Genomic DNA, 15,698 nt, shown 5'->3' on the forward strand with positions numbered 1-15,698 from the left:
CTAGGGTAATTTTAAGAATTAGGATAGAATGGGCACGCATATAGTTTCACTTTTTTCTCTAGCAAATTAGAGCAATTCAAAACCATCTCCATTTATATAAAAACTTCTTATGAAAATCCATTCTATTCTTCTTTCAAGAATGTTCAGACTAAAATTGAAGAGTAAAGTACAAACTAATGAAATAAGGAACACAGGAAAATCTATTTTCATTTCATTGAAAGAACTAGATTTAATAGCATTTTGATCTTTTAAAAAATTCATCAGGTGAGGAGTATTTATATTTTTTCTCTATAATGAGTTTAAAAGTAATAGTGGAGGTATGGAGTTGACTTTAAGCTTGGATGCTAGGAGTAGTTCTGATCTGAATCATCTGAACATCTTTTTTCTTAATTTATTTTTAAAAACAAATTGGTAGATATAAAATTGTTTGGGTCCAGGACAACCCCATTCTAGAGAAAATTTTTATTTCAAATTCTAGAATTAACTCTTACCCATGAAACCCACACAATATTCTCACAGTGTTCTCAAATAATATGATACTTCAAGGTAACTTACTGGGAGGAAAATTCTAGAGCTGGCCCAATTTTTACTGATGAACTTTCTGATAGCAAATAGAACAAAGAGTAATAGTTTTAAAATCTTAAAATTTACATATCTGTTCACTGTGGAAAAAGTAAAAGGCTATTAAACATATAAAACAATTTTCAAGGTAAGTGTTTTGATGCATCTCAATACATGTTTGTAATAAAATTTAATATCCATATTATTCTCAAAAAAACTAGCTGTGGCTTTCTCAGCTTGCACTGAATAAAAAAGCCCATGCCATATGCAAGTTCAAAAAGTCCCTGAATTTTGGAGGGGCCTTTATACATAAATACATCAAGTGTATAGGTAGTAATTAACAACAAGAGATTATAGGAAATATACTTAATATGACTAAAAGAGGAAACAGTATCTTCTCACTCTTCCCACTTTTTACTGGGTTATGATAGTCATGGAAATGGTATAATTATTGGAGATATCATACTACTGATGTAAGGAAAGTCCTTGCCAATATACATAAATAGCAATAAATTCCTATGGGATATGGGATATAATGAAACTTATTTTATTAGTTTGTACTTTACTCTTCGATTTTAGTCTGAACACTCTTGAAAGAAGAATAGAATGGATTTTCATAAGAAGTTTTTATATAAATGGAGATGCCTTTGAATTGCTCTAATTTGCTAGAAAAAAAAGTGAAACTATATGCATGCCCATTCTATCCTAATTCTTTAAATTACCCTAGTTTAAATAAGCACCTGTGAAATCCATCTATTTTATACTATCATTTAATGATATAGTCTAATATATTATATATAAATACATATGATACATTACTCAACATCTTTCACTTCCTTGAGGTATATACATGACAATAGGATCACTAAATTAAAGGACAAACCTTTAATTTAAAAAAAATTAAATGTATAAGAATTACATTAACATTCTTCCCATGTTTTTACTTTCAAGTAGTTTAGTAACATGAACTAGCTTTCATACTACATTATTATATTAAAATTCTCAAATGATCTTCTATTTCCCTTTTAAAATACATTGTACACCTGTGTAAAATGACACCTTTCTCTGCTTTAGTAGGTGACATTCATGAATTGCCATAATGGAAGAAATTGTCTTCAGACCTTCTGGCATTGATCCTCTCTGAAATTAAATAGGGGCATTCCTAGAATTATAGTTATTGTTTCTTCGTTGTTTTGAAGAGTTAAAGAAAAAAAGTCTAAGTCCTATTACAATTAGTTCTTTGAAGTTTGAAATGAAACTAAATTTTTCCATGTTCCTTATTTCATTAAAGTTTTAATTTTGTCCATTCTAGACTGAAGATAAAATTCTAGAAAAAAGAGCAGAGTAGATCTTCTTAAGAATTTTTTGTGATAACTCATTTTTAAGAAACTGAATATATTATGAGGTAGTTATTTAAATGAATATTCAATTATTATTTTAGATAAATCAATTTTAAAAGTATTGACATAGTGCCTTCTCTCTGATTAACAATAGTTACATAGTAAGATACATGATATTCATAAATTATTTACTTACCTCCTAACTGGAATTTTACCATTTGTGTTTGTCATAAATGCCAATTTCATCCAGCTGAAATCCAGAAAAAAATTTAATTGTGTTGTAGTTGTTTTTAGGGGGGAATTAATCTTAATATATATACATATTTTTTATTAAAGCTTTTTATTTACAAAACATATGCACAGGTAATTTTTCAACATTGACCCTTGCAAAACCTTTTGTTCCAAATTTTCCTCTCCTTCCCCCTACCCTCTCCCCGGGTAGCCTAATACATGTTAAATATGTTAAAATATATGTTAAATACAAGACATGTATACATATTTATACAGTTATCTTGCTGCACAAAATCTTAATATATTTAATCTTGTGTTATTATGAAAAATAAACTATAAATAATTTAATGCTTATTCAAATAAATACCTATACTTTGAAATTGAAAAATTAAAACTGCATCTTAAATTAATTGGAAAATTTATCACTTCTATTAAACAACATTTATCATTAGCGTCTGGTAAGTAGTTTGTCATTTTCTTGGAGTTTTTTATTTTATCATACCAATGAAGATCATTGCTACAATTGAGAAGTTAAGCTCTAGCATTAAATTGACTTTATAAAGTTTCCTAGTTCTGCTAGCTAAGATGGCTGCAAATCTCTGTCATATGCCATTGTCAGAATGGAATAGCATCTTTGATTTTCTGTAATGAGAAACTTTACTCAGCTTGGCAGCTTATGAATAAAGTGGAAGGAAGAGGGTGACATAAGATTGAGAATTAGCAGGGAAGCAATAGTGATAGAGCAAAGCGTCAAGAGACTGGTCTTACTCATTCCTTGTCAAACAAGGAGGTGCTAGCAATGTGGATTCTGATAGTTTTTATTTTTCCAGGCTCCTATTTCTCATTATTTGCAAGTAGAAAATTCTGGACAAGTGAACTTTCTAGCTGTTCTCTAGCCACTGAACATTGACCCTTCTCAAGGCTGCATAGAAGTGCTTGGGCTATGCAAAAAAAGTTTATGTGAAAACATGATCTTTTAATGCTAAAATAAAACCACTTTAACTCCACTTCCATGGTTTAGATCTGAATAGAGAAGGAGAACAGGACTTAGGTTAGAAATAAACTATTTCTAACTTGGATCATTTATTTGATGACAACCAAAAGTAGATGCATCTTTCAATCTCTCTCTCTCTCTCTCTCTCTCTCTCTCTCTCTCTCTCTCTCTTATCTCTCTGTCTCTGTCAGTTGATCTTTCAATATATGTTTACATACACACACACACACACATATATACACAACACATGTATATGATAAATAAAACTCTCAATTTTTAAAAAAAAAAACAGAGTAAAGTACTCACTGTTTCTTCAGGCATGTCATTGGACTAACGTTGTTAGCTCTAAAATTATGTATGATTGCTCTTAACCCTTCGAACCATTGCTGGAAGAAAAAGAAAATGAACTTAATAAAGGAATCCAAGAGGAAAAAAATTAAGCAATTTTATGATTCCTAATAGATTTTTATCTACTTTTCGGAAATTAAATAACAATTCTGCAATCCCTTGCTCCAACTTTTTTTAAATTTTTTACTTTCATATTTTATTCTTTAATAAACAGAGGTTATGGTTTTTATTCTTTCTAGCCAGATAAATGTGGCATCTGTAGTATCATTAAACAGCAGGCTGGCAACAATGGAAAGCTGCTCTTTGATAGATTTATTAGCTCCTCTTTTTACAATTTGAATAAATACAAGCCCTTCTTTCTTTCTTTAGCTGCTGGCAATCTTAGTAATTTCTAAACAATATTATACAATAAGTGATGGCATATTTAAGTATTCCCAGTTTAGAAAATGAATGATTTCTTGAAATAAGGAGGCAGACTAACTTTGTTAGGAGATTTCATCCTAATCTAGCTATCTGCTGCATAGTCTATCTGCCTTTCTTTCCCAGGAGAGCCCTAAAATAAAAAAATTTTCCACTGATCATGAGGATGCTTAGGAGTTAATAGTGAATCCTTATATATTTTTTGTATAAGGATTTAGACTTCAGCAGCAGGTTAGCCATTACCTCAGAGATTTACAAAGAAAATAGTGGAAAGGTTATGTATGGCCTTAAAGGGATTTTGATCTATGTAGATCATTATACTAGTAAGTGCCAATCCAGAAGCCAAGGCCAACATTTGCCTTTAGGCTTATTCACATGGCTCCTATTGACGTCAAAGGAAGCCACACATGTGAGCCTGGGGAAAGAATATAACCCTTACTAAAATGTTATTTAGTCAAATGGATATATGATTTATAGAGTAAAGTAGATCATGGCCCAAGCCCATGGAGATCGTTTTCAATGGTACTTAGTATGAATGGTCATTATTCTTCTTAAACAAGGGGAAAAATTTTTAATCTCTTATAACTTGAAAAATATAAATTATTTGTGCATTTATAACTAAGATTTCTTAGATCCTAAGAGAGTTATTGGAAAAACCATGAATGAGGAGGTGAAGCAATCATATAGCAAAGTACTGTTTCTTCCTTCCTCCCTCCTCCCTCCTCTTCTCTCTCTCTCTCTCTCTCTCTCTCTCTGTCTGTCTCTTTCTCTGTGTCTTTGTCTCTGTCTCTGTCTCTTTTTTCTCTCCTTTCTCTCTCTTCTCTCCCCTCTTTCTTTCTTTCTCTCTCTCTTTCCCCTTTCTTTCTTTTTCTTTTCAACATTTTACTACCAGAAGAATTTTGAGGGAAGACAAGGTACATGCAGGAACTATTTTTCCTCTGATTACATTTATAAAACTGTATAAATACACTTTTATAAGTGTACTTATAAATGTACTTTTTAAAGTTCCTACATCAGGAACACCTTGAGAATCTTAAATGAGAACTCAAAAGTCATGGTGTGTCGACAGAGAAACACTCGTGCTAAACAGGATGAAGAGTCTGAACAAATCATGCATAGTTGTTTGGATTATGAGATAGAAGAAATAAACAAAAGGCAACACAGCCTCAAGGTGTTTATCATCAGACTTCACTTCCTATGTCAAATTCAATATGAAAAACACTTTACTTGAGAACAGCGAATACTCCCTTATTGACTTCACTAACCACAAATCCATGAAGCTTCTCTACATTTGATATAAAAAGCCTACATAATCTGTAGTAGTAAAAGAAAAGTATTTTTTTCTTAATTTAAAGGTGTATTATGGCTTCCCAAACTAAAATAAATAAATCTGCTAACTTCTTTTTCTAATATTCCAAGTTTTGGACTCATTCACTTATTTTTTCTATTCCTTGTAATTTAGCCTCTTATATCACAAGCAGGTAGATGATGCAGTGGGTAGATGTCAGGTTTTGAGTCAGGAAAACTCATCTCCCTGAGTTTAAATCTGACCTCAGATACTTACTGTGTGACCCTGGGCAAATCATTTAATCCCACTGGCCTCAATTTCCTCATCTATAAAATGAACTAGAGAAGGACATGGCAAACCATTCCAGTATTTTTGCCAAGAAAACCTCAAATGGCATGACATAGACTCAGACATGACTGAAAATGATGGAACAAAATAACAACAAAACGTTAGTTAACACTCAAATGACAAAGGAGCTAGGTTCTGAATGTACTTTTAAAAAATTCTATAATCACAGTACTATAGTGGTCAGAGGACCTTAGTGGTCATACATTCCAGTGGAATATATATTCTATATATATTCCAATCTAAATAAAAAAGAATTATCCTTACATAATAACTGAGAACACAACTGAGAAATGATTTCCAGATTTTGTTCTAAAACTACCCACAAGGGGGAACCCATTCCCTCCCAAAGCATCCCATCCTGCTTTTGGATAGCTTGAATTGTTGGTAAAAATGTTTCCAATATTTAAGCCAAATTTACCTCTTTAAAGCTGACAGCTATTGCTTTTAGTTCTGCCCTTCTGGTGCCAAACAGAATAAATCTAATTCTTTCTTTTACAGGGCAGCTTTTCAAAAATTTGAAAACAGCTAACTTTCCTCATTTTTCCTCTCAAAAAACTTTTCTAACTATTCTATGAATTGTACCTATGAAATTCAATTTATTTTGACATAAAGTGGCTAGAGAACCTTAGAACTTCTATATCTGGAAGAGGTTTTAGAGATCTTTTAATTCAATCATATCTCCTGTACTTTGTGGTTGAGAAGCATATAACAAGATGAACATCATTATTCTGAAATATAGGGTCTTATTGATCTGATTTAACCTTTTTGTCTTATAAATATAGTTAAACAAATATTTGTTAAATGCCTACTGTATGCAATGTGCCCCTGCCAAACATTGCATATGCAAAAATGAAGTCATATACCAGCCCCTATCCTTAGTTGATGAAACTGTGGCCCAGAAAAGTGACTTAAGGTTGATCAGCAAGTAGATTGTATCAGAACCAATGAAAAGAACCTAGAACAAGAAAATCAGATGTCCTGTTGGTGAAGTTCTCTTTTGTTTAGATCATGTTATATGGATTTTAATCTTATCATGGCTATCATAATTTCTTCAATTCATCTTTATTGTAGCACACATCCTCAACTCTTGTCAAATAAATATGAAACCTAATTCAGGAAATAAATAATAGTGAAAACTTAACATTATTTGTTGGAATCTTTATAAACTGCTAACTCATTAGAGTTGATAGATTATTGATCTGATCTTACAAGAAAATGTTTTGGGCCAGAACCTGAAACAAGGTACTAAGTAAAACTAATTGATACAATGCTTGTATTTGCACCTTTACTCATTGGAGTTCACATGTTTGGGAAATTTCAGGGTTTAGTATGAGATATCTGAATTCACACCTCCCTTGAAGCTCTTAGAGGGAGAGCACTATGGTAGAAAACCCATAATCCCATTCTCTCAGAAGAGTCATATATAAGCCAGTAAAGAGTGATTCAGAAGAATATTTTCCACTTGGCTGGTTGGTGGAGGAAGGAGAGTTTTCAGAGGAAGAAGCTACGAGTTGAGAGTTCAGCGGAAGATTGTGAAGGCTCTCTCAGAGGCACAACCAGATTCATCTTCATCTCACACCACTGTGGTGGCTGGGCTCCTGCACTTCCCCCACTGAGACCAAGCTGGTCTGAAAGACTCACCAGAAAGCTAGCCGAGCCCCAAGTGAAGGAGACAAGAGATTCATTCCATCTTTGTGCTGGCTGGAGGCTGAAGAAAGCAAAGGACAATCTTCAAGAGCTCTTGGAACCAAGCAGAGAGAGAGGCCTCAACTAACCAGGCTACTTTGGAAGGAGAAAATAAACGTTTGTATTTTTACCAGCTGGCTGCATTTGGGGTAATTATTGATCTGAACTGATACTAAGGCTGCCTCCAAGAAAACCTCCCCCGAGAAACCTGCTCTCTCCCCCAGAGAGAACTATTATACTTATTTTAAAAGAAAAAGATCACCACAATTATTTGATCCTTTGCTTGTTCTTTCTTTTAAAAAATAATCTGGTGAAATGCCAGCAGATGTCAGTAGAATCTTAGTGTTTTGTGCCAATGTTATACTCTAGTGAAAAGAATAATGAATAATTTTTGCTTTCCGAATTCACAGAAACATGAAATTTTCACACAGATGTCACTTTGGAATATCTGAAAATAAGCAAGGATGTGAATCACCTTCTCAGAATGTTTCAATGGAATGTTGTAGAAAACTCTCCCTGGCACCTGACTTGTACATAGTCCTAAAAGGTGAATAGGTATCTATCTGCAGGAGAGTGATGCTATATTAATAGAATCTAAGCAGGGTTGAGTGCTTGGCTTCTGACTTTGATCAGGCTGGGTGAAATAGAAGGCTAAGACATAACTTAATCAATTCAGATGATATAGATCAGTGAAATAATTTATATGGGGAAAAACTGCTCTTTTCCTCTCATAAAATAAGTTTTTGGTCTAAATTATATTTCTGCTTCTGCTTTCCATTTAACTTTCTCTCCATAAGCATAGACATATCAGACACATCTTATTAATCCTCATTAACACCTCTGAGAATTGGCTATGTTTTGTTCCTGTTATTATTCGAATAGCTCTCATGATAAATGGCACTAATAAGATTTAGGCAAGATTACTAAAATATGGTATCTTTTTTGGACCTCCCATACACTGATGATTTTGGGTTTTTTTAATATATCCATTCATTTAACAAACATGCATGAATCATAAGATGTAGGTAGAACACCATTAGATGAAGAGGAAATTTGGAGTTTAAATAAAAGCAACACATACAGAGTGTCTCAAAAGTCTTGGTGAATTTTTTAAGCTACTGTAGCTTAAAATAGGTTCAATAGTTTAAAACCACACTAATACTTTTGGGACATCTTGTACACAGGTATAAGGCTTACAAAATTCTTTCTTCACAAAAAAGTCTTTGAAGGTTAAGTACTTCTTTTTCAGATGGGAAGACTGAGGCCATGAGAGACTAAAGGATTTGCTGAAAGTCACACTTTTCCTAACTATTATTATTGGAATGTAATTCAGGTCTTTGCTGTGAAATCTAGTGCTCTTTCAATGATGTTGGCACAAATTTTCTCATGGATCTTACAAGCTAGCAGAAGGAAAAGATTCAAATACATGCAGCTACAATTAACAATACTTATATGTTTTTAAGATCTTGGGAAAAGATTATTAATGACTTGCAGAATAGAAAATTTTTGAAGGTAGCATTTGGGTTATTTTTTTATGTTGGTAGGATTCAACAAGAAGAAAGAAGAAAGGATATGGCTATTCCACTTGTATCTAAGCGACAAGATAGCTGAAATTCAGTTTTAAGAAATCATTTGGTAGGACTTAAATTCAAAGCAAATGGAGAATTCATCTACTTCAGAATTAAAAATAGAATTTAGTAATGTTGATGTTGCTTTTTGTTTTCTGGATTGTACTTGGGGAACAGTGGCTTCCAGACTCTAAGAAAAGAAGGCCATGGCATCTAGAGGAGGGGGTGGAAGGAAGGAGGGGAAAAGTTGCAACAGAAGTTTTTGAAAGAATCAATGTTGAAAAATTACCCATGCATATGTTTTGTCAATAAAAAGCTATAATAAAAAAGTTTCACAACAATAAAAAGAAGGCCATGGGATCCTAATTTGGAACCTTCATGAAGTCTGAACTTTGTTCACATCATATACCCTGCTAGATTGTACACTCACTGAAAACAAGAGCTACCTTCTTAGGAGCAAATATGGTGCACTTTGTGCATAGAATGTTGCATGAATGAACAAATTTAAGCAATCAGATTCATGTTTCTTTGACACTAGAAAGTGGCTAGAAGGAAAGGAAAAGAGAATGAAAGGTTGAAAAGGCTTAATTTAAAAAAAAATGTTTCCAAGATTTTCTCTTATATTCCTTGCTGCAGCAGGCTGTGAGATTCTTGTAGCACTTTCAATCCTAACTCTTCCTACTGCGGTTAGATAATGTATACATGAGTAACAAATCCTGGTCTGGTGTTCTGGGTAACTCCCTTTGCTATTTCCCATGTAGAAGCTCAGGGAATCATGTTACTAGAGAAGGTCCATAAATTGCCTTCTATGTGCCCTATGCGTTATAGATAATTAAAGAGCTGGACTTGGAGTCTGGTAGGTTCAAATGCTGCCTCTGATATATGTTGACTGTGAGACTCCAGATTTAACCTCTGAGAGCTCAAAGCACCTACGACCAGAAAACTGGAGAAAAAGTGCCCACATGCATTAGTTGAGGGAGTTTCCCCAGTCCTGGTGCCCAGGGTCCATAACCAGTAGTGTCTGAAACCTCAGTAGTTTTATCCATGGTACCTCCTAGCTGACTCAAGATTTTCAATGATGGTTACTTCAAGAAAAGATTTTCATTTAACATCATCAAGAACACCCATACTCAACTTTCCCAATAACATTCAAATATCTACATGAAATAAATGTGGAGGGGCCATAAGATTCCAAATCTTTGCCTTGTCAGACTTGATCATGATACAGAAGGGATGGAATAAAGACCCTGCTTCATTTGTTGTATCTATGCAGCTCTCCACAGGCCATAGCTAACTAACTAGTACTAAGTTTTAGGCATGAAAAAAGTAGCTTACACCCACATTGTTACATTGTTTTATGATGAGGCAGATCCTATTTTAACTTGTTTCCAATGTATGAGGTTAACATTTGGCAAATTCTGAGAAATGCAGCAATGACTTTTTTTTTTTTTTTTTTTTTTACCCAGGACACATAAAATTGAAATAATTCTTCAAAGATTTTCAAACTAAGCATTACCTATTGGCTGACGACAGTGCTGGTATTTTATGTGGACCTATTCCACTGCTGGAAAGTGGAATCATTCCTTGCATATAGTTTCTCAAAAGCCATGAGTGGTCATGGAGAAATGTACTGGACAAACCCATGGCTTTGATTCAGAAAGCCTGGGTCCAGATTTATCCTTAGATATTCACTAGTTCTGCAACCTAGGGCAAGTAATCTAACTAGCTCTACGCTCAGGCTCTTAATCTGAAAAAAAAAAAAAACAAACGAAGGGGTTGGACTAGATAACGTTTAAAATATCTTCAATCTTTGTTAAGGGGCAGGTCAATTTCCTGAGAGCTTCTACAGCTGTGGATCAGAACATCTGAAGAAGTTGGAGGGCAGCCTTTGCTGACAAGGTGCTGTGGACTGGATATGAGATAAAATGGAGGCAGAGGGAAGAGGAGGGAGGTCAGACAACACAACAGCCTCTCAGTGGAGAGGTCAGAGAACACAACGACCTCTCAAGCTCCTTGATCCATACTGGGTAGGGTCTCCAGTAGCCACTGTCAGGTGGCTCCCGTGTATTCCAGCAGCTCTCTCATGTATTCTAACACAGCTTTGACACCTATTTCACAGGATTATTTCAAAAAAATGACTGATTTTGTTGTGTTCAGTTATTGTTACATCCAACTCTTCATCTTTCATGTAGGGTTTTCTTGGCAAAGATACTGCATTGGTTTGCTATTTTCCTTTTCAGTGGAATAAGGCAAATAGAGTTAATTGGTTTGCCCAAGATTACTTAGCTATTAAGTGTCTGAGGCCAAATTTGAATTTTCTGATTTCCAGACCCAGTCCATTATCCACTGAGCCACCACCTGTCTCCTTTTGAACCTTTAAGAGTTATATAAATGTGAAGAATTAATATTATTTTTTAAGAGTTACTTTTGCCAAGATTTTTTCCCAGATTTTTTATATAAGAACTAAATGAACAATGTACAATACATGGATGATGAAACTGAAGTTCGATTTAGGAAAAGTCATTTTATTTAAATCAGTTTAATACATAGAAAGTTCACATATATCTTAAGTCTGACTGGGTTCATGTATACATCTGTGATATACTGTCATTAGCTTCACATGACAGCATGGATAGTTTACAATTTTAATGTTCAGGATGGAGCATGGTTCTGATCCTGGTCTTCCTCTGCCTAGGAAAATTCATTGAACTGTAAGAGTCATTTTACAGAGAAATGAAGGTCACAAAAATATTAAGAGCTGGGTTCAGAATCTAAATCTTGGGGCTTCTAATCCCACACCTGACACATTGTTCCTTCATTCTTAATTCTAAGATAAAAATCAAACTGCTTAGCTTGGGATTTAAAGTAATTCACAATTTGTCCTAGCTTTGCTTTATAGGCTTGCTGTACACTCATGCTCTCCAGATACACTAGAAACCATCTAAACAGTCCTAATTATAATTTCTTGAACTTGGCTTCTTTATGTTGTTCAGTTGTGTACAGTTTTTCATGAACCCATTAGGGTTTTCTTGGCAAAGATACTGGAGTAGTTTGATATTCCTTCTCCAGCTCATTTTACAGATGAAGAAACTGAAGCAGAATTAAGAGACTTCCCCAGGATCACACGGCTACTACTCTCTAAGGCTGAATTTGAATTCATGAGTCCAAGTTCTGCACTTTATTTACTGCATCACTTCACTGCTCTTAAGTCTGAAATTCCCTATCTTTTGACATCTTCCTCCTTTTGACCACTAATATGGGACTGATCTAGGAGGTATCATACCTCTTGAAAAAACATTATCATCATTTCAGTGCTCCTTTCCTCTTTTCCTCATCACTGGTGCTAGCAATTATATAGCATTTTAGAATTTTATTTGATCCTCAAAGCAATCCTGCATGGTAAATGCTCCCATTTTTCAGGAAATGAAGGCACAGAGAAATTAAATGGAATGTTCAGGGTCACATAGCTGGTGAAAGTCAGAGATATGATTTGAACTACGATCTTCCTGACTCAGTCCAACAGTTGTTTATATGCCAAATTTCATTAGTAGCATTTTCCTTATAGACAGAGGGTGTTTTTTTGTCTTTTTGGTTTTTTTGGTGGTGGAGTCTATAACACTGTACCTTGTATGTAGCAGATATAATAAAGGCTTGTTGGACTGGACTGCATTAGACTGCTTTTCTGAATCAGTCAAAAAATCCATTCTTAAAATGAGTTAGATGTAAAAAGCTAAGTTTTTGCAAAAATCAGAAGCGATTTCTAGATCAACACATGTACAAGAAAATAGCAGATCATCTCAGAAAAATCAGATTTATAAATCAAAGATTCAAAGAGCAAACTAATGGAGGACTAATTTTAAAACCAAGGGAATCAAAAACCAAATAAAATACTTCATTAAAATCAGGGCTTTAATGGGGAAAAACCATAGGAAAGTGTCAAATCCTTCAGTACTGGAACACAATATCCACTCTCATAAACTTTGTAAAATTGAAATTGAAAATTTGAAAGAAGCTAAATAAAAATATTTTTATTTTCCTGATTCCATGCTAATACTTTTTTCAATCAAGCAACATTTATTTAGCATACTATGTCCCAGGTAGGAAGGTGAAATCCTTTTAGTACTGGAATATGGCCACAGGTGATGAAGGGAGATGAATACCTCATTAGGATTCTCCACCAGTAACAACAACAAAAAATATTTGGCCAGAGACTAAATTGGTAAACATGGGAATGGATATTATACTGCCACAAATGGGCAAAATTGGTCAAACATCTCACCAAACTAATGCTTATGTATTTCTGGGCAAAATACATTATGATAATCAAAACAATATGTTACCCTGAGATTCTAAAATGGAAAAGAAATTGAGATTACCCAGACAAGGAAATTGAAAACTTAAAAAATGATACTGAATTTCCCAAAGTTACAGAAGCCTTATCTTAGTCCTCATCCTCCTGGACCCGTTTAGAGCATTTGGCAATATTAACAACAAAGGTCTTCTGGATATCATTTTGCCTTATTTCTTGTAAAGCTATGTTCTCTTCGTTCTTCTCTTGGGGACTCAATGACTCACTTCAGTGTATTTCATATAATATACATTCTTGCCCTTTAATATTACTTCACTTCTGGGCTTTGGTTTCCTGACATATAAATTGGGATTGCATACTATCTTCCTCATAAGACATTAGGAAAAATGCTTTGTAAGTTATAAAGTGTCAAATTAATCCAAATTGATATTCTCATAAAGGTTGTTCTGAGCCTTCTTTTATTTCCCTATACTCTATTTTTTGAAGATCTCATTAACTTGCACAGTTTCAACCATTATCTCTATTTAGATGAGTCTCAAATCTTTTTATGGAGCCTTGACCTTTCCATTGAGTTTCTTTCAAATACACACATTAATCTACCTGCAAGACATCTCCACTGCTTGTCCTATCAAAATTGAAACTCAACATATTAAAAACAGAACTAATTATTTTTCCCACCGAGTCTGCTCCCTCTTTGGCTTTTCAATTTTTGTCAATGGGTGTCAGTTGAAATCCTTTTTCTTTCCCTTAACAGTATTCTTTTTTTCCCAAATACAGTATAGTGGTCCAGTTCGTTTTCTGGAGGTCTCTGGACCAGCCTTTGGTTCAGTTCAGTAATCACCACAAGAATAGCCAGGTGTTAAAGTCTAAATTCTTTACTGTCTCCTTGCCTGTGGCCCAGCTAGCTTTCCTGAGACCTTCAGATGGGTCTTGGTCTTAGTGGAGAAATGAAGGAGGCCAGCTATCATGGTGGTGTGAGATGGAGTGAATCTGTCTCTGGGTCTCCATGAGTCTGAACCAGTCTCTCCCCAAGGAGGAGGAGAGCCACCAGGAGCATGATCAAAGATGGAATGTCCCTGGCTGAGTTTGTCCTAGCTTTATATGCTCTAATTTAAGTATATTATCATAGGTGTGAATCTTGTACAATAGTGTCAATCTTGTAGAACTATATTAAGAACTAAGTACATGTACTAAGACTACTCCAGAACTATTAATCATCATGCTAAACTAGATAAACATTGTATTATCAATTCCAATGAATTAGCACCTTGTAAGAATCCTTGTTTCAAGTACAGAGTTCTGGTCCATAACAAGATAGTTCTCTCAAAAGTGTTTTGCTTCTGACTATCCTTTCCCCTAATGTGCCCTCCCTTCTAACAACATTCCCTTTTCTCACATCCCTTTTCCCTTCTCCTTTTCTGCAAAAGGAGAAAAAAAATAGATTTTTATACCTAATTGAGTGTGTACATTATTTCCTTTTTGAGCCAATTCTAATGAGAGTAAAGCTCTAATAATTTATACCATTTCTTTACTCCCTTTCCTTTCCTCCCAGTACATTCCTCTCTCAACTCTTAATTTTATTTTTTAGATATTATCTCTTCATATTTAATTCTGTCTATATATACTCCTTTTAATTGCCCCAATAATGAGGAAATTCTTATAAATTACAATTATCATCCTCTCATATAGGAATGTAAACATTAACTTTATTAGTTATATTATGCAATTTCTCTTTCCTAATAACCTTCTTTTGCTTCTCCTATGACTTGTATCTAAAAGTCAAATTTTCTATTTAGCTCTATTTTTTTTCAGTATGAATGTTTGAAAATCCTCTACTTCAATGAATATCCTCCTTTTCCCCTAAAGAATTATACTCAGATTTGTCAAGATGATTCTTGGTTGAAATCCTAGCTCTTTTATCCTCTTGCAAGTCCTCTAATCCTTCTTGATTTCTCACAAAATCATTAGCTTACGTTGGAAGCTAATTTGTTAAAAAAATCAAATTTAATTTTTAAGGAATTATTTTCCTCAGTCAGTTTTTGTATTCCCTTTTCCATTTGGCCAATTTTGCTTTTTAAAGACAATCTTCTTTTCATATGGATTTTTATATTTCCTTCTTCATCATTCTCATTTCTCTTCCCATTTTTCTTCTATCTCTCTTACTTGATTTTCTTTCTTTCTTTCTTTTTTTTTAAGGCTTGAGGCACAATTCTTTAAGAGGGACATAGTAACAAAGTGATACAGATCCAAAGAAACACACTCAAAATTGTACAGAAAAAATAGTACCTGAGAACCAGTTGAAGAAAAACAATCTTTTTAACTATGAATAAAAATTAGGAAAGATATTATAGTAATTTTATATTCTTCCTTGGTACATGGGAAGATAGAACAGCCTTCTTCAGTGTCACTATCAAGTCAGCAAATTGCTCAGCTACTACTCTTGCCTTATTTCTCTAACCATTACTGAGCGTGCATTCACCTTATAGCTTCTTTAAATGTACTATATCATTTTTTTTCAGATCCTCCCTTCCCTTCCTTTATTTCTTTTTTTAAAAAATCCTTTTTAAAAATTTTTATAATAACTTTTTATTGACAGAACCCATGA

General features: G+C 33.9%; 1 protein-coding gene across 5 annotated transcripts in view; it reads right to left on the bottom strand.

Annotated features, from left to right (window-relative positions):
* The window catches only part of PLCB4 (phospholipase C beta 4), a 477,498-nt gene that overhangs the window by 116,374 nt on the left and 345,426 nt on the right, over positions 1-15,698 (bottom strand). For all 5 annotated transcript variants that reach the window (XM_051975941.1, XM_051975940.1, XM_051975939.1 and 2 more), the window contains 2 exons: positions 3,433-3,512; positions 2,098-2,151 (listed from right to left, as the gene is read on the bottom strand). In XM_051975941.1, the coding sequence (XP_051831901.1) occupies positions 2,098-2,151; positions 3,433-3,512 (134 nt within the window). The remainder of the gene's footprint in view (positions 1-2,097; positions 2,152-3,432; positions 3,513-15,698) is intronic.

The sequence above is a fragment of the Antechinus flavipes genome, chromosome 2, assembly GCF_016432865.1.
Source record: "Antechinus flavipes isolate AdamAnt ecotype Samford, QLD, Australia chromosome 2, AdamAnt_v2, whole genome shotgun sequence".
NCBI lineage: Eukaryota > Metazoa > Chordata > Mammalia > Dasyuromorphia > Dasyuridae > Antechinus > Antechinus flavipes.